General features: G+C 38.6%; 1 protein-coding gene across 1 annotated transcript; it reads left to right on the plus strand.

Moving 5' to 3' along the window:
* Nucleotides 1-437: 437 nt before the first annotated feature.
* Nucleotides 438-17,942, plus strand: LOC149390568 (uncharacterized). Its single transcript, XM_089621372.1, has 11 exons — nucleotides 438-554; nucleotides 6,876-7,017; nucleotides 7,090-7,260; nucleotides 7,481-7,642; nucleotides 7,715-7,821; nucleotides 8,093-8,183; nucleotides 16,483-16,624; nucleotides 16,707-16,863; nucleotides 16,987-17,103; nucleotides 17,310-17,436; nucleotides 17,647-17,942. The coding sequence occupies exons 1-11, from the start codon at nucleotides 442-444 to the stop codon at nucleotides 17,884-17,886; spliced, it is 1,569 nt and encodes a 522-aa protein (XP_089477498.1). The 5' UTR covers nucleotides 438-441; the 3' UTR covers nucleotides 17,887-17,942.
* The last annotated feature ends 1,081 nt before the right edge of the window (nucleotides 17,943-19,023 follow it).

Raw genomic sequence — 19,023 nt, forward strand, 5'->3', positions numbered from 1 at the left:
TACGTGAGGTCTTTGATGGTGTAGGTTCAAATATTTGACAAATATGAATTTCTACGATATCGAAATTTAAAGGATATTTTTATAATTTGTGCTTCAGTGTCTAATAGATTTAATTAATGTGTATATATATATATATATATATATATATATATATATATATTATGATATAAATAATGAAATATATTGCTTTGATGCTTTTTCAGGCTTAAAGGCACACAATTTAAGGTAATATTGGAAAACGACGACCAAGTTGAGGTTTCATTCACAAGAACATGGGATTCTTCCCTGGACGGAAAAGAAGTTCCTTTAAATGTTGACATAAGGTAATCATCAGTGTAAAAGCTATTTTCTTTATTTATTTCCTTGCTATACTATTATTATATATAGTTGGACGATAAGTTTATGATAATTAGTCCATTTTTCATGTGATTAAGATTCATTATGCTTCGTGGTTCGTCGGGCTTCTATTCATATGGAATATATGAACATCTTGACGGATGGCCAGCTTTCAACCTCACAAACACCAGAATTGCCTTCAAACTCAGGAAGGACAAGTAAGTAATTATACTATACCAACATTGCTATGCACTTCATCGTTTGTATGTGACATAATTCATAATATGTGCAAGTATAGGGTTATTATTTGTTAGCTTAACTGGTTATTATTGAATTTTATGTTAGGCGATATTGTTTGAAATTTCAACGGAGAAATATTTCCAACTCACTTAATCACATTTAAACGTTAAGGCCATGTTTGTTTCTCATCTCAAAAACTGTTTTTTAGTTTTTGAGTTGAAAATATTGAAAACAAAAATTGAAAACATGTTTGGTAAAGTGTTTTCGGAAAAAATTTTCAAAAACTTTTGAAGTTGTTTTGGAAAAAAGTAAAGAAAACTGAAAACAAATAAAATGTGTTTTTGAAAAAAAATTTCTCCTCTTCTCTCCTCTTTCTCCTCATCTTCTCTTTTCATTCTTTCAAAAACAAAAATGAAAACTATACCAAACACTTTTTTCAGTTTTTTCACTTTCTCAAAAACAAAAATGAAAACTGTACCAAACAACTTTTTGAAAACAACTACAAAACAGTTTTTCAATACAACTACAAAAATTAGAAAACAAAAAACAAAAAACTTTTTGAGTTAACTACCAAACACAACCTTAATTTTTTACTGCCAATTCACCTGAGAGGTGATGTATATCACATTAAAAAAAATGAAAACATATTTATATAGTTATGTGTAGATAATTTTGGAGAAGATGAATCTAGAGAGATTTGTTGATCGAGAGGGATAAAGCTCTTCTCGTCAGATTTTCATTAACTGTCAAATATTACAGAGTTTGTTATAAATACATTTCAGGATCTTTAACAGATCTTTAACAACCTAACAACTCTAACAGAATTCCAGCTCATCAACAGCTCACTAAACCGACTCTCTATTGTGCCAACGTGTCACGGATTTCTCCTTGCTCATTGGCTGAAAGTTCCCTCAGTGTAACTGATGACGTGGCTGGTGTTGATTGGCTATTACCCCCCCTAAAACTACACGAAGAGTCCTTGACGTGGAGTTTTTCTTTCAGCTTCAAGAAGCGAGTAACAGAGAGGGTCTTCGTGAGTAGGTCAGCTGTTTGATCAACTGTAGGCACATACCGGATTTCAAGCTCATTATGCAGTACCATGTCACGAACAAAGTGGAGATCAATTTTCACATGTTTCGTGCGAGCATGAAATACATGATTGGCAGCCATTGCACCAGCTCCGATGTTGTCGCACCATATGAAAGGAGTCCTTGAGAGAGGCACTTGTAGCTCACGAAGAAGCGATCTGAGCCAAGCAATTTCAGCTGAAACATGTGCCAGGGCACGATATTCAGCCTCTGTGGATGATCGAGCGACCACCCCTTGTTTGCGTGAACTCCAAGACACCAAGCACCCAGCAAAGAAAACACAGTAAGCGCTTGTAGAATGCCGATCATCAGGATTACTTGTCCAATCCGCGTCAGCAAAGCTTGTGAGATGAAGAGACTCAGTTGGCTTGAACGCTAGGCCATGTGTAATTGTGCCTTTCAGGTAGCGAAGGACACGCTTACAAGCCAGCCAATGAGCAGTTGTTGGGGCTTGTAAAAACTGGCTTAGACGATTGACAGCATGAGCAATGTCCAGGCGTGTCATTGCCACATATTGTAGAGCTCCAATCGTGCTCCTGTAGATGAAAGGATCCTCCATAGGTTCACCGGTGAGCTTGGACAGTGATTCACCAGGTGCAGCTGGGCTCGAGCATGGCTTTACACCAGTCATGTTGAGTCTTTGAAGAAGATCAGCGACATATTTTGACTGTGAAATGTATAGGCAAGTATTGTCTCTGGTTGCTTCAATTCCAAGAAAGTAATGAATCGAGCCAAGCTGTTTGAGAGCAAATTGAGCATGCACATCAGTAGTGAGCTTAGCAATAGCCTTGTCACTATTGCCGGTGACTAGGATGTCATCAACGTATACAAGGAAATATCGGCCTTTGACTCAGTAAAACCCCAGTGAAGTAAAGCTTGACGAATGTGGTCAAACCATGCTCTCGGCGCTTGTTTTAAGCCATATAGAGCTTTATGGAGTTTACACACATGGTTGGGAAATTTACTGTCCACAAAGCCATCTGGCTGTGCCATGTAGACTTCATCAGTTAAGATGCCATTGAGAAAATCATTATTCACATCGAGCTGCTTCACATCCCAATTCTTGAACACTGCCAGAGTAAGCACAAGATGAATAGTACATGGCTTGACCACATGACTGTAAGTTTATGAAAAGCCGACTCCTGGAGTTCGAGAAAACCCTTTTTCCACTAAGCGTGCCTTGTATCGTTGAACAGCACCTGATGGGAGATATTTCACCTTGAAGACCCATTTGTTACCTATGACCTTTTGAGATGGTGACGCAGGTACAAGAGACCAGGTTTCATTTTGGGAGAGAGCAAGCAACTCAGCCTTCATAGCAGCAGTCCAATCACTATCAGCAAGAGCATGTTTCACTGAACTTGGTTCAGTAGGTCCTGGCTTGATAGCAATGGGGTGACGTGTTACAGTGAAAACTTTAGGTTTGTTTATCCCAGATTTGAACCTTGTGTGCATGTAATTTGCATTGACCGGTTATTGCTGATTGTACAACCACTGGGACCAACTCTCTATTACCCGACAAGTTTTGGCATGTATTTGACACATCTGTTGATAGGTTTGGTACAGTGGGACAACTCTGTACTAGGGGTTGAGATGGTTCATTTGCAGCTTGGTCTATCGTGTCACAAGTAGGATTGAGACTGGTCGGTGAGTTGGGACAACATAATGATGAGGCATTTTGGTTTATTTGTGGAATACTAGCTATATCTGACTGAGGGCTTGGGACATTTGTGGGATTATTGGTGGTAGGATCACATGGTGGTGTGTGAATTGGGTTTATTTGTGGTATATTAGCTGTTTCTGACTGATGGTATACAAAAACTTGGGATGATGGGAGAACGATTGGGACAGACTCATAGACATGTTGTGTTTCATCTGGGAAACGTGTAGGATAGGGAAATTCAAATTCATTGAACACATCATTCCTAGTAATGTACACTCTCCCTGAAGAATGAAGGCATTTGTATCCCTTGTGTATAGGACTATAACCTAAAAAGAGGCATTTTGATGATCTAAATACTATTTTGTGGTTATTATAAGGTCTGAGGTGTGGATAAACACTACAACCAAACACTCTAAGGAAGGTATAATCTGGTAATCTATTGTATATCTTTTGGTAAGGGCTAAGACCATCTAAAACTTGTGTGGGTAAAACGTTGATTCTAAACACAGCTGAGGTAAAGGAATCCCACCAGTATTGTAGAGGTAATTGCGCTTGAGCCAACATAGCCAGTCCCAACTCCACGATATGGCAATGTTTTCTTTCAGCTCGTCCGTTCTGGCCATAAACATGTGGGCAGGGGTGCCTCATTGCAATGCCTTGGTCAGCAAGAAACGGGGCTAGCGGTCGATACTCTCCACCCCAGTCGCATTGGACACCACATATCCTTGCATTTAGAGATTTCTCAATGAACTTCTTGAAGCTCTTGAAGACGCCAAGTGTCTCAGACTTCACCCCCAACGGATAGATCCACGTGAATCTTGAAAAATCGTCGATGAAGTGAATTTAGTATAGATAGCCTTGACTCGAAACTACGGGTGATTGTCCCCATAAGTCTGTGTGAATAAGCTGCAAAACACGCGTTGATTTTTTTTTTGTGACAGAGTAAAAGGCAATGAATGACTTTTCCCATACTGACAAGCAGAACAAAAATCTTGCACGGTTTTCTTTGGACAAGTCACTTTGCACTTATTCAAAATATTGTGTACAATTTTCTCTGTGGCATGGCCAAGTCTATTGTGCCATAATTCCTACTTATCACTGCTATTACAAAATGTGAAACAAGTATTCAATTGATCACTAGACTTGTGGAGAAAACTGTCTTGACTACTCTTCTCCTCAGAGATTGCCTGAGGGTCTTGTGCAACACCGTGAGCTTGTACTGATTAAACATCATTCTCAGACGTCAATTGAGAGACACTGATTAAACTTTTCTTTATGTCAGGGAATCTGTGAATATTTCTCAACTTTTACTCCTCTATTTTCAGTATTTCTCACATTCTTATCAACAAGATTTGACTGTCCAAGATGAGTAATAGTTAGGAAATTACCATTTCCCACCATGATTTTTTCTTTTCCCTTGTAGCTGGTGCTCACTTGCAGATTGTCCATTTCTGATGTGACATGGTTTATTGCACCCGAGTCTGCATACCAAGCCGGATCAAAGACAGTCTCAGGTCCTACAAAGAACGCTGACATGGCAGTTTTCTGATCTTTCTGTGTCTGAATGGCTGGCTGCTGTTGAACAAACGTGGGAGGAGTGGCCTGGTAAGACTCATCGAGTCTGTACAAACATGTTGTCGAATGTGTCCCTGCTTGTTGCAGATCTGGCACATAGGTCTTGAATTGCTCGAGCCTCTAGCACCGAAGAATCTTCCTCGTCCACCTCTGCTACGGCCGCGTCCTCTTCCTCGAGACTCAACATAGTTCACCATTGCAGTGTGGATTTGATTATCAATGCTGCTTGCAAGGTGTTCGATCCTAGACTCTTGAGAGATCGCCATAGCTAAGACCTCCTGTACAGAAATCTCAACACCACTGAGTACTTGACTCTGCAATTTGTCATTGACCATAGCCACAAGGACATCATATTCACTCGGCAATCCAATCAGAATAGCTAAGACCAATTCATCCTCAGAAATCTCGTATCCAGCCAGAAAAAGAGAGTCTGCAATGCTTTCTATTTTTGAAAAATAGTCTAAGATAGAAAGCGAGCCTTTCTTTGTGGTTTGTAGTTGCAGTATCAGCGGCATCACTCGAGCTCTTGACTTGACAGCAAACCGTTGCTCCAGTGCGATCCATAGAGCTTGAGATGTTCTGATTCTTCTGACGGACTGAAGAATTGTTGTTGATAGTGAAGACAACATCCAACTCAGGAGAAGTTGATCTTCACGAGTCCAGATCTAGAATTCAACGTTCGGAACTGAAATTTTCGCTCCTCGCTCGTCGACTGGCTCAATGAATTGAGGTGGTTGAGCTCTGGTTCCATAGATCAGACCTTGTAGGTTGTGACCTAGGATCGCCGGAAGAACTTGAGATCTCCAAACAGAGTAGTTCTCACGATCAAGCTTCACAGTGACAACATTGTTGAGCGTTCCTGTGAAATGAGGATTGATCACAGGTCTCAAATCGCTGTGGATCTGAGATGATGACGGAGAAGAAAGACCTTCATTCGTCATTGAAATGCTCTGATACCAAGATAATTTTGGAGAAGATGAATCTAGAGAGATTTGTTGATCGAGAGAGATAAAGCTCTTCTCGTCAGATTTTCATTAACTGTCAAGTATTACAGAGTTTGTTATAAATACATTTCAGGATCTTTAACAACCTAACAACTCTAACAGAATTCCAGCTCATCAACAGCTCACTAAACCGACTCTCTATTGTGCCAACGTGTCACGGATTTCTCCTTGCTCATTGGCTGAAAGTTCCCTCAGTGTAACTGATGATGTGGCTGGTGTTGATTGGCTATTATGTGTTACTGATTTTATTTTTAAATGATTATCAATTTTCGTGATACTTCAGAGGCTATTTTTAAGAAACTTAATTATTTATAAAATTGTGAAGTATTGAAATTCTTTGAACAATATGTTAAATATAAGCAGTTCTTGATTTTTGTTAATTACTATAACTTTTAGTAATATCAAGATAAAATTATGAATAATATAAAGAAGTAGACCACTTGAAATGTAACATTACTATTTAGTCACGTTTCAAATATGTTTAAAATATTTATCAAAATGTTGGATATTGTAACAGTTAATATTTTATAATGGCTACTTTGCAAAACTTACAGAACGTTGATTATATTAATCAAAATTGAAGTTTGTGCGTGACTAAATAGCACAGAATAATAACCTAAAAATTATCCAATCACGTTTTTCATTTGGGTGATTGTAATTTTATTACAATAAAAAAAAAATAGAAGTTATCACTAGTAAGCTGTTTTATTTTTTACTATAATAAGTTTGATTTGTTAATTAAATTTTTATTGATGCCTATGAATTTGTGTAAGTTAATATTTGTTTAGTTTATATGGGAACCCTAGTTCAAATTTCGAAGCCTGATTGGGGCTTTTTTTTTTTTTTTTAAATAGAAAAAGCCTGATGTGTTATGAATTGAAATATTATTGTATTTATTAGAAGAAATCATAATAAATTTAGTTCTACATGATGGTGATCATGGATTGTATATATATTGCATATGTTTAGGTTTCGCTACATGGCCGTATCAGAAGATAGACAAAGATATATGCCATTGCCGGATGATAGAAAACCAGGAAGAGGCGAGGCTTTGGATTACCCTGAGGCAGTCAAACTTATCAACCCCATCGAGCAAGAGTTCACAGGAGAGGTACACTCTCTCTCTCTCTCTCTCTCTCTCTCTCTCCAGTTTCTTATGATCATCTAATGAGATGTGTAATAGGTTGATGATAAATACGAATATTCACGCGAAAACAAAGACAACCGAGTTCATGGGTGGATTTCAACTGATCCCTCCGTCGGCTTCTGGCAAATCACTCCAAGTGACGAGTTCCGATCTGGTGGGCCCCTCAAACAATGCCTCACCTCTCACGTGGGGCCAACCACCCTCGCAGTTAGTCTTCTTCTTTTTTTTTTTCTTTCTTTTTTTAACAATTTTTGTGTTTGCCATGACTTGAAACTCATTTAGGGGTGGCCGTGTTTACCACTGAGCTAGCTCCTCCTCTTGTCTTTGATCAGTATTTATTTATGTCAATGATAATTTCGATAGCCTAGCCAAAATACATTTGCGATAATTAAAACCATATTGTTCGTGAAATATATAAACTTGCCAGATATTTCATAGCACACATTACTCGGGAGAGGATTTGATCATGAAATTCGGACAAAATGAGACATGGAAGAAAGTATATGGTCCAGTTTTCACTTATGTCAATTCTCTGAACGATGAAGGCGGAGACCCTCTTCAGTTACTCTGGGAAGACGCCAAACACCAGGTTAGAAAAAAAAAAACATTTTTATGAGTCTTGATGTATGTATGGATAGTTGGTGATTAATCTTTTTCGTAGATGGAAATTGAAGTGCAAAAATGGCCATATAACTTTCCAAGATCGGAGGATTTTCCTTTGTCGGACCAACGAGGCAACATAAGCGGTAGATTACTGATTTCAGATAGGTATACGTACCCCTTAATTACTAGTTCGTTCTAGGATATAAGCTTTTATAACTACACATACAAATTTATTGTTACGTCACATGTTGTGAAGGTATGAATAATATTGAGGTTCTGATTAATTTGTATTATTTGTTTTTTCATCCGGTAGATGTTTCATAGCTGTGATGTTTACTCTCAAGAGTTATAGACATTGCGCATTGATTTATTTAATATATATATATATATATATATATATATATATATATGTATGTATACATATAAAATGGACTAGGTATGTTAGCAAAGATCATATAGTTGCTAAAGGCGGCTTTATGGGGTTGGCAGCGCCCGGTGAGGTCGGATCTTGGCAAAGAGAATCCAAGGTATTTTCTTTCTTGATAGATTATATATTTATACATAAATTTTAAGAATAAATGATATTCTTGTCCCCTAGACTAAGGCTGCTGTATCAATTACCTTTTTTTTTTTTTCTTTTGCTTTTTTGATATTCAAACTTTTTTTTTAATCACTTTTAGTCCTTCCGTCAAATTTTTATATGAAACTGCCAGTTAAGTATGCACATGTCAATCACGTGAGTGATAGGTCAGTATCGTAATCTCGCAATTAATAATTTGAAAAGAAAGAAAATTAAATATGAATAAATAATTGTAAAAGAAAGAAAAATAAATATAAATAAACTATTTTTTTGTTTGTCTTAGATTTACTTTCTCTCTCTCCAGTCTCCACGAACACATATACACATACATATTTAATAGTTCCATTGATGTATTCCTGGCGAGAGAGAGCTTTAAGAGGAATTGGAGCGGAAAGAGTCCTATCCCTAATCGTCCGGAGAACGACGCCGTTTAGAATGAGTTCGGTGGCAGCTAAGAGAATTATACTTAAAATTTCATAATCAAATCTTATCTTTAATCCTCACGAAATTAATTTCAAAATCTCTCAATCAGATTTCAAAATTAAAAACTCTAGAATTATATTCTCAATTCAATCTCCAAATTTTCAGACCAAAATCAAAGACGAAATCTGAGTTCCTTTCCTTGGAACGAACAAATTCCGGCGAAGACTAAATACTCTTCGTCATCTTTGATTCCCGCCGAGACCTTGACAGCCCAGCCTAGCGATTTCTCATGATTCTCGGCTGTAACTCCTCCTCTAGTTTGAATCATTCCGCCAAAATAAAACCGAGCCCCAATGAGGTACGATGAATTACGCCACCTATACTAAGAAACAAAATTGAGAAGAAAATATCAAAACCTACAATTCTATTGGCGAAATTTGAAGAAAAGAATTGTGAAACCTGCGAACCTAATTCACTCAAGAACACAGATAACTTCCTGTACACGTAATCACAATCACAAACCAGAAAAACTGAAAAGTAAGAGAAAAGAGACAAGCGATTTGTTAACGAGGTTCAGCACGAATGCCTAATCCCCGAAACTCTTCAGAATAAGGTAGTTCGAGTCAATCTGATTATCTTCAACGTCAATCCTCTCAAACCTTCAACACCAAGTCAACTCCGATCTGTTTATCTCTCAAAACCTAAGTACAAACTACCCTGCAAGAATTTTCCCTGAGAAAATACCTCTCAATTCTTGCTAGTCCTCACTACAGATCTCTCAGAAAGAATTCAAACATACAAAAGGTGTTTTTCGACTTGATTACATTGAAGAGAAAACTAACTGAGACTTTATAATACAGTCTGGGATCCTAACTAACTGAGACTGCTCTCCACCGTTGATCTTCAGCCTTGTACCAGGATCTTGACACGTCACCCTTCCTCTAACTGAATGATGAAGAGTTGAAGCTGACTTCTAACAAACTCCACCTCAGCGCCAAGGTCTTCATCAGGCTGACTCAAACAAAATTTTCCGTTACTCTTGATTCATCGTTCAACTTCAGGTCTGGATCAGTGAGATCCAACTCCTAGGAGTTCAAGACAGTTCTTGAATTTTCCTAGAGTTACCACCTTAGTTCCACAATCTACAGGATTGTCATCAGTTCCAACCTTAGCCACATTGATAGTACCATCTGAGATCCTTTCTCTGATGATGTGGTACTTGATGTCAACGCGCTTTGTCCTGTCGTGAAACACTGGGTTTTTGCACAGATGTAGAGCGCTTTGACTATCTGAGTACACAGTCACAGTGTCATCATCCACATTTAGCTCATTTTACATCCCTTGAAGCCAAATACCTTCCTTTACTGCTTCAGTGGCTGCTATGTATTCGGCTTCAGCAGTTGAAAGAGTAACAACAGGTTGGAGTTGAGACTTCCAACTTACACAATTACCACACACCAAGAAGAAATAGGCTGTAGTAGACTTCCTGGTGTCATGATCGCCTGCATAGACAGAGTCCACATATCCTTCCACATGGACCTTTTCTCCTTGCTGCCTATAGACAAGACCTAGATCTGTAGTGCAGCATAGATACCTTAGAAGCCACTTCATGGCCAACCAGTGTTCCCTTCCAGGCTTGGCCATAAACCTGCTCAGTACACTGATAGCATGGGCAATATCTGGTCGAGTACACACCATGGTGTACATAACTGAGCCAACAACACTGGGATATGGCACTTCACTCACGTATTCCTGATCAGATGCAGTCTTGGGGCTCTGAGAGCTTGAAAGCTTGAAATGGCTTTCAAGAGATTGCCTGACAGGTTTAGAACCCCACATAGCAAACTTGTCCACAACCCTCTCCAGGTAGTCTTGCTGTGTAAGCAACAGCCTTCCATTTGCTCTATCTCGGACAATGTTAATTCCCAAGATTTTCCTTGCAGCTCCCAAGTCTTTCATGTCAAATTCTGAATTTAGCACCTTCTTCAATTCAGAGATCTTCTTTGTAGACATACTTATGAGCAGGTAGACACTTTCCAAAACATTTGACCCTTTAAAATATAGACAAGAGTCAAATGAACTCCTCTGGTATCCTTGTTGCATCATGTAGGAATCAAACCTCTTATACCACTGCCGAGGTGATTGCTTAAGTCCATAGAGGGATTTTTTGAGCAAGCACACCATACCTTTCCCTTTATGAACTTCAAAGCCAAGTGGCTGCTCCATGTAGATGGTCTCTTCAAGTTCACCATGTAGAAATGCAGTTTTGACGTCCATTTGTTGTAGCTCTAGATCAAACTGAGTGACCAGGGATAACATTACCCTGATGGTCTTGTACTTGACTACTGGAGAGAAAATCTCATTGTAGTCAATTCCCTCCACCTGAGTGAATCCCTTTGCTACTAGCCTAGCTTTATATCTCGGTGCTTCTCCAGGTGTAACGGGTTCTTTGATCTTGTATAACCATCTGCATGCCACAGTTTTCTGATCTCGAGGCCTTTTCACAACTAGCCAGGTCTGATTTCTGTAGAGAGCTTCCATCTCCTCCTTCATGGCTTGCTGCCATCTTTTTGAGTCTTGACTTGACATGACTTCATGATAAAACAAAGGCTCTTGCAACCTTGACTTCAACAGCAGAGGTGATGGAAAAAGCTGAGAGCTCCGAGTATGAGTTGAAGCCATATCTCTGAGTAGGCTTGGAAACTCTCTTGTGCCTGTCTCAAGTAAATTGATAACCATCAATGCCTTGAGTGTGGTCTTCTTGATCTTTTTCAGTTGCCTCTGATGCTTCATTGTTGCTTGACACAATGCTTTGTTCCAGCTCTTCAGGTTGGGCTTCTTGTTCAGCATTATCTTGTTCCTCACATCTTTCTTCAGTGTCTTCATTTGATGTTTGGTGTGGTAGAGTTGTTGGTGTACTGACTGGCTCCACCTGAATCAAACTCTCAATATAGCTGGTTGAGGTAGTGGTAGACTTTTCTAGATCTGCACCAGGGTTAGTCTCCACAACACAAGGAAATTCAAACTCATTGAAAACTACATCACGACTATTAATAGTTTTGAAACCAGCTTCACTTTTAACCCATAATCTATACCCTTTGGTGCCTTGAGGATGACCTAGAAAAACACACTTTATAGATCTAGGTTCGAGTTTACCCTGACTTTGATGAGCAAAGGCAGTGCACCCAAACACCTTGAGATGACCAAGATCAGGTGGCCTATTAGACCATTTCTCTTCAGAAGTCTTGAAATCAATAGCACTTGAAGGACATGCGTTGACCAGATAAGCTGTTGTGATCACTGCCTCTCCCCAGCAAGGCTTAGATAAACTTGCATTAAAACATGCTTCTTGCCTTGTTGAGCAAGGTCATGTTCATTCTCTCAGCAACACCATTTTGCTGAGGGGTTAGTCTCACAGTTTTATGTCTTTGTATACTCTCTTTGGCACAGAACTGATCAAAACAAGAATTACAAAATTCTAGACCTTTGTCAGTCCTAAGGGGTTTTACTTTCTTATCAGTGAGATTTTCTAGCAACAGTTTCCATTCTATGAATTTCTGAAAAGCTTGACTTTTGTTCTTAAGCGAATAGACCCAGACCTTCCTAGAAAAATCATCAATAATGGAAAGAAAATAGAGATTACCACCATGAGTTGCTGTCCTTGAGGGCCCCCATAACTCCGAGTGGATGTACTACATCACTTGTGTTGAATGATTTTTTCCAACCTTGAACTTGAATCTGTGTTGCTTGGCTAATACGCAATGCTCACAGAAGTCAACTTTGCTGATGTGGTCCTTCCCCAGGAGTTTCTGATCACTCATAACTTGTAACCCTCTTTCACTGATGTGACCAAGACGCCTGTGCCACAGAGTGGCTTTCTGATCTTCCGGTGCCATAGCCATGGATGACTGGCACTAGGACAAAAAACGTCATCCAATGCGACGATTGTCGCACCAAATACCTCATATGTCGCACCTAATAGTTTATTAGGTGCGACAAAGTCACACCGAATATGCCGTCGCTAAAGGCATTAGGTGCGACATGTCGCACCTAATAGTCAAACCTTTAGGTGCGACATATCAGGTGCGACAATGTCGCACCTAATATGTTTTTTAAATTTAAAAAAATTACAAAATCAGAAATAGAATGCTGTTCGATCCAGGCGGCGGAGCGGGGGCTGGTCCAGGCGGCGGTGGGGCGGGGCGAGGGGCTGGTCCAGGCAGCGGTGGGGCGGGCGGGCAGGGGGCTGGTCCAGGCGGCGGTGCGGGGCTGGTCCAGGCGGCGGGGCGGGGCTGGTCCAGGCGGCGGCGGGGTAGGCTGGGAGAGACAGACAGAGTGAGAGATGGCCGGTGAGACAGATAGAGAGAGAAATAGAGGGGGACGTACCAGGAAGGTCCGGCAGCGGCGGAGCGGAGAGGGACGGCGGCGGGGACTGGCTGAGAGAGAGAGAGAGACAGTGTGAGATGGTGAGAGACGGCCGGTGAGACAGAGAGAGAGAGAGATGGGGACGTACCAGGATGGGCCGGCAGCGGCGGAGCGGGGAAGGACGGCGGCGGGGGCTGGCTGAGAGAGAGAGGCCTTGTGAGATGAGAGAGAGAGAGTGAGTTAATGTGTGAAAAAGGAGAAACGCAGGGTTTAAAACCCTAAACATATTGGGTGCGACATTATTGCACCTAATAATCATATTGGGTGCAACATTGTCGCACCTAATAATCATATTGGGTGCGACATTTTCGCACCTAATAATCATATTGGATGCGACATTGCCGCACCCAATATGAAATCCCAGATCCAAAAAAAATTCGGCGGGATTCGCTGACAAATTTAATTTTAAAACTCATTGGGTGCGACATTTGTCGCACCTAAAGGTATTAGGTGCGACATATTCATATTTGGTGCGACAATGTCGCACCGAATAACACTAAACATTAGCGAAATTTTTAGTCATCCGGATGAGTATCCGGTGCGACATGTCGCACTTAATATGGGCTTAGGTGCGACTATTAGGTGCGACATGTCGCACCTAATACCCTTCCGCACCCAATATGTTAATTTGTAGTAGTGTGGCCCACCATGGTTCCTCCAACAAGGTAATATAGCCTTGCCTGCTTAATGCCCTTTATCACTACCAAGGATCCTTTACTGATCCTCATGACCTCTTGCACAATCTTGTTGGAGTAGCCCAGATCATCCAGGACCCCAATAGAGATGAGGTTTCTTGACAGATCTGGTACAAACCTGACCTCTTTTAGAGTTCTGATGATTCCATCGAACATCTTGATGCTTACTGATCCAATGCCTTCAACCTGGCACGTCTGATTGTTGCCCATAATCACCTTGCCACCTTCAATCTTCTTGAAGTCTGAGAGCCACTCCTTGTTGGGTGTCATGTGGTAAGTGCAGACTGAGTCCAGTATCCATTCAGATGCATTTTGATCGTGCGAGATCATGAGCACTTCTCCACTGTCATAACCATCACCAAGATTGGCTGAGTCTTGTGAAGGTTGGTTTGATGTGCCACCCTTAGTGTCATTGTTCTTCTTGAGACATGAGTAACATTCTTTCTTGATGTGACCCATCTTCTTGCAGTGGTAACACTTCTTCTCTTTATTCGGATTGTCTTGAGAAGAGGATTTGGACTTCCCTTTGCTTGAGCTTCCTATGTCTCTGGGAGCTTGAAGTCAAGGCCCTTGTATGAGACATTCCACATGCCAGGTGATTCTCACCATCGCCGGAGTTCAACTTGTCCAATCTGATTTCAAGATCTCTAGACTTCAGGGCTGAGATGACCTCTTCAAGAGTGATGGAGGTCCTGCCATATTTGATGGCAGACTTGACTTCACGGTAGGCCTCTGGGAGAGAGTTGAGAATGATGATAGCCTGATTCTCGTCGTTGAGGGCTTCTTTCTCTCCAGAGTTGGCCAACTCAATTGTCATCTTCAAGAATTCGTCAAGATTCTGTTCTAAAGTCTTAGAGGACAACATTTTAAAACCAAACAATCTCTCTTTCAAGTAGATCTTGTTAGACAACAATTTGGATTGGAATAACTCATCAAGTTTCTTCCACATCTTAGCATGAGTATCTTCCTTATCAATTAAACGAATGATTGAATCGGAAAAATGATTGTACCCGCAGCTGTTTCAGTCATCTCCAGTTTCTGATCATCGGAGACATCGATCAGCCATGCGATTGGATCTGAGATCACCCTGAGCAAACACTGTTGTGCTAGAAGCGCAGTGATCTTTCGTCGCCAGATTCGGAAATCGCCGGTGCCGTCGAATTTGTCGATGTCGATCTTCATGTCTGGGTTTGGGCTCCACAGGAGTTCGCTCGAAGATTGAATTCGCGATGATTCAATTTCAGAACCCCTCGAATGATCTGGTTCGTTCCTCGCGCCTTCGTTGCCTTTGAATCTTGGTACATGACTTGAGTCTTGCGTGTCCTCCAGGGTTGCAGTGAAAGAAGAATCGATTGCAAATTTGGACGATGAATCAGGTACGCTTCCGTAACCCTAAGGCTCTGATACCAATTGTGAAACTTGTGAACCTAATTCACTCAAGAACACATATAACTTCATGTGCACGTAATCGCAATCACAAACCAAAAAAACTGAAAAGTAAGAGAAAAGAGACAAGCGATTTGTTAACGAGGTACAACACGAATGCCTAATCCCCGGAACTCCTCAGAATAAAGTAGTTCGAGTCAATCTGATTATCTTCGACGTCAATCCTCTCAAACCTTCAACACCAAGTCAACCCCGATCTGTTTATCTCTCAAAACCTAAGTACAAACTACCCTGCAAGAATTTTCCCTAAGAAAATACCTCTCAATTCTTGCTAGTCCTCACTACAGATCTCTCAGAAAGAATTCAAACATACAAAAGGTGTTTTTTGACTTGATTACATTGAAGAGAAAACTAACTGAGACTTTATAATACATTCTGGGATCCTAACTAACTGAGGCTTCTCTCCACCGTTGATCTGCAGCCTTGTACCAAGATCTTGACACGTCACCCTTCCTCTAACTGAATGATGAAGAGTTGAAGCTGACTTCTAACAAGAATCAAAGAAGAATTTCCTTTTCATCACCTTGGACAAGCTCCGGTCGTCGTCCTAACTTTTTTCTCATGTTCTCTCTTGAATCTCTTACTCTCGCTCTCCATCGCGCAATCTCTCTCTCTCTCTCTCTCTCTCTCTTGCTCAGAAGGTCTCTCTTCTTTATTTCCGGCGTGATTTGTACGAAGATGATATCTCTTCTCCTCTTCTTCGTCAATTGCAAAATCTCTCTCTCTCTCGGATTTCTTTGAGCGACTATGCTCTCTCTTTTCTTTTCTTTTTGTTAATTTATAATAAATTACACAAACTTATGTATTAATAATTGATTTATTTATTAATAATTGAATATCATAGCTAAATAGTAATTTCCTTTTTTTAAAATCGTCATATGTTGGACACGTGACCGTTTTAATAGACTTTTTGTCGAAAATATTACGAAAGGACTAAAAATGATAAAAAAAAAATTAATAATTGAAAAGCAGAAGAAAAAAAAAGTTCGCATACCACATTGATAGAACAGTCATAGTCCGGGGGCAAAGATGTTATTTATTCAAATTTTAAATACAAATTTATAACAAACTATGTCACTAAACTAAAAAAATATACTAAATAGACAATCTTCTGTGAATTTTAAGTGAATAGCTATAACGGCGACGTGACATCTTCTGAATAGTTTCTGATTTTCAGATTTGTTCTTGTGTTTCACATTAATTTTTGTAAATTTTATAAGGTATTTACGTCAATTTGTGCTATACAACCTCTGACAGGGTTATCAATTTTGGAGCAAAGTAGATGAGACTGGCTATTTCTGCATCAACAATGTAAGAGCAGGAGAGTATAATCTTTACGCATTTGTCCCGGGTTTCATTGGCGATTATCGATATGATAATAAAATTAAAGTTACTCCAGGTAAGAGTTAATCTTGGAAGTACCAAAAAAGAAATAAAAAATTCATTATCAAGCATATATATATAATGTCACTCACTCACAGGAAGCAAAATTGAGATGGGAGATCTTATTTACGAGCCGCCAAGAAACGGCCCAACATTGTGGGAGATCGGCGTTCCTGATCGCTCTGCTTCAGAGTTTTATGTTCCCGATCCGAATCCTAACTATGTTAACCAGCTCTATGTTAATCACCCCGACAAGTTAAATTACCCCGACAACCCTATGACAAGTTCATACTTCATATTATTTTGTGTGAACCGGAATATTTCTATTAAATTTTTTCGGACTAATTATTTGTTACATTTCCTTCTAACTTTTCGCAGGTATCGGCAGTATGGGCTTTGGGAAAGATACGGAGAGTTGTATCCCCACGAGGACTTATTATATACTATCGGCGTCAGTGAATATAGTAAAGACTGGTTTTTTGCTCAGGTCACCAGGTTCGATATTCACTAAATTTTCCACATATAAAAGTAGAATATATGATTGAGTTTTCTTTGATGAAGAGCATGTAATTAGTTAATGTCACAAATTTTTTTCTATTTCACTTTTGTATATTTAATTCTATGTTTTGATTCTGAAAAAGAAATTATAAACCACGGATTATAGGATCATTTGATATTATTATTATCATGATTGTCTACAGAAAGATCGGTAATAGGACGTACCAAGGAAGTACATGGCAAATAAGGTTTAACCTCGAAAACGTGGAAGAATCCCAAACCTATTTTCTACGCATAGGACTCGCAACTGCACATGTATCTGAATTACAAGTAAGCTATTTTTTTCTAACCAAGTTTTATTTCTTCTACCATATTTTCCGTAATGGAAGATAATATTTTATTTACGACAATTGTACTCCCAATTTTTAAAATATAAAGTTAACATTAAAATCTACTATTCGTTTGGTTATCCTGATATGTTACTGAGAAATATGCATCAAGTATTATTTTTAAGTATCAATATTTTCTTTCATTCATTAGGTTCGGATCAATGACCCAGAAGCAACGTCTCCAATATTTAGCAGTGGAGTGATAGGAAAAGATAACACCATAGCAAGGCATGGAATCCATGGTCTCTATTGGCTTTACAGCGTAAAGATTCCTGGTTCGCAGCTAGTTAAAGGAAATAACACCATTTACTTCACAAGAACTAACAGCGTTAGCCCTTTCCAGGGAATTATGTACGACTATATTCGTTTAGAAGCTTCTTTTGCTGAATAATTGTCTAAAACTAATCCTGTAGTACTTAGAATTTTTTATTATTATAACTATAGTTAGTACTATGATTCTTGAGATATTCATAAATTTCTGCATAGTAAAATGATATCATTGGTGGGGTCAAGGATTAAAACATCGATACCGGTATCGATACCGAGGTTCTAATTTTTCTGCTATATCGATTACCGACGGATATATCGATTGGTATCTTATAAAATTTTTAATATCCATTACTGATGGTACCGATGATATATCGACTACCGACGGATATATCGAATTCTATAACAAAATATAATTTTAAAAAATCTAATATATATATTTACATGTATCCCCAATTCAAAAAGATAAAATAGTTTTTATTTATTTATTAATATGATTAAATAGTTCTCAAATATTACATATTCAAGACAACACATAAACCCAAAATACACATTACAAATAATAATATAATATGCAAATACTACCAATTTTTAATACAAACTCAAATATTATTGATTTTCTATTTACATACAATACTATGAATTAATGATCTAGTTTATAACATTATATATATATATATATATATATATATATATATATATTCAATTAAGCTTGATATTTTCTTTTACATATAAAAATTAAAATTAAATTATGGATACTTTATATATATATATATATATATATATATATATATATTCAACAACTTGATATTTTCTTTTACATATAAAAATTAAAATTAAAATTATGACAACTATATGTATATATACATATATAAGAATATAGACATATATTCAAAAGCTTAATTCTTTAATTTACATATAGATATATAATTTTGTAACTAACTAGGTCACCTTAAACTTAAGGTTTGAGATTTAGCCCACGTTTGAAGAGTTTTAGAAAAATAGCCAATTATATTAGGTGGCACTAGAGATATTGGATTAAAATTTCATATTTGTCCTTAAATAAATATAACGTTTTTATTTCTAGATTCATCATTTCTCTCTCTTGCTTTTTAATTCGTCACTTTCTCTCTCCTACTTTTTTTCAAACAATTTTTTTGCATCAAAACTTCAAAAATCCGGCAACAACTTCACCAACAAAAAATCATCGAAATTAAAACCTTGCCTGCAGCGTAACTTTTTAGTGGAAACTACGCTCAGA

This window comes from Urtica dioica, chromosome 7 (genome assembly GCF_054948205.1).
Source record: "Urtica dioica subsp. dioica isolate 48M chromosome 7, U.dioica_male_clone48M_v1_H2, whole genome shotgun sequence".
NCBI classification, from domain to species: domain Eukaryota; kingdom Viridiplantae; phylum Streptophyta; class Magnoliopsida; order Rosales; family Urticaceae; genus Urtica; species Urtica dioica.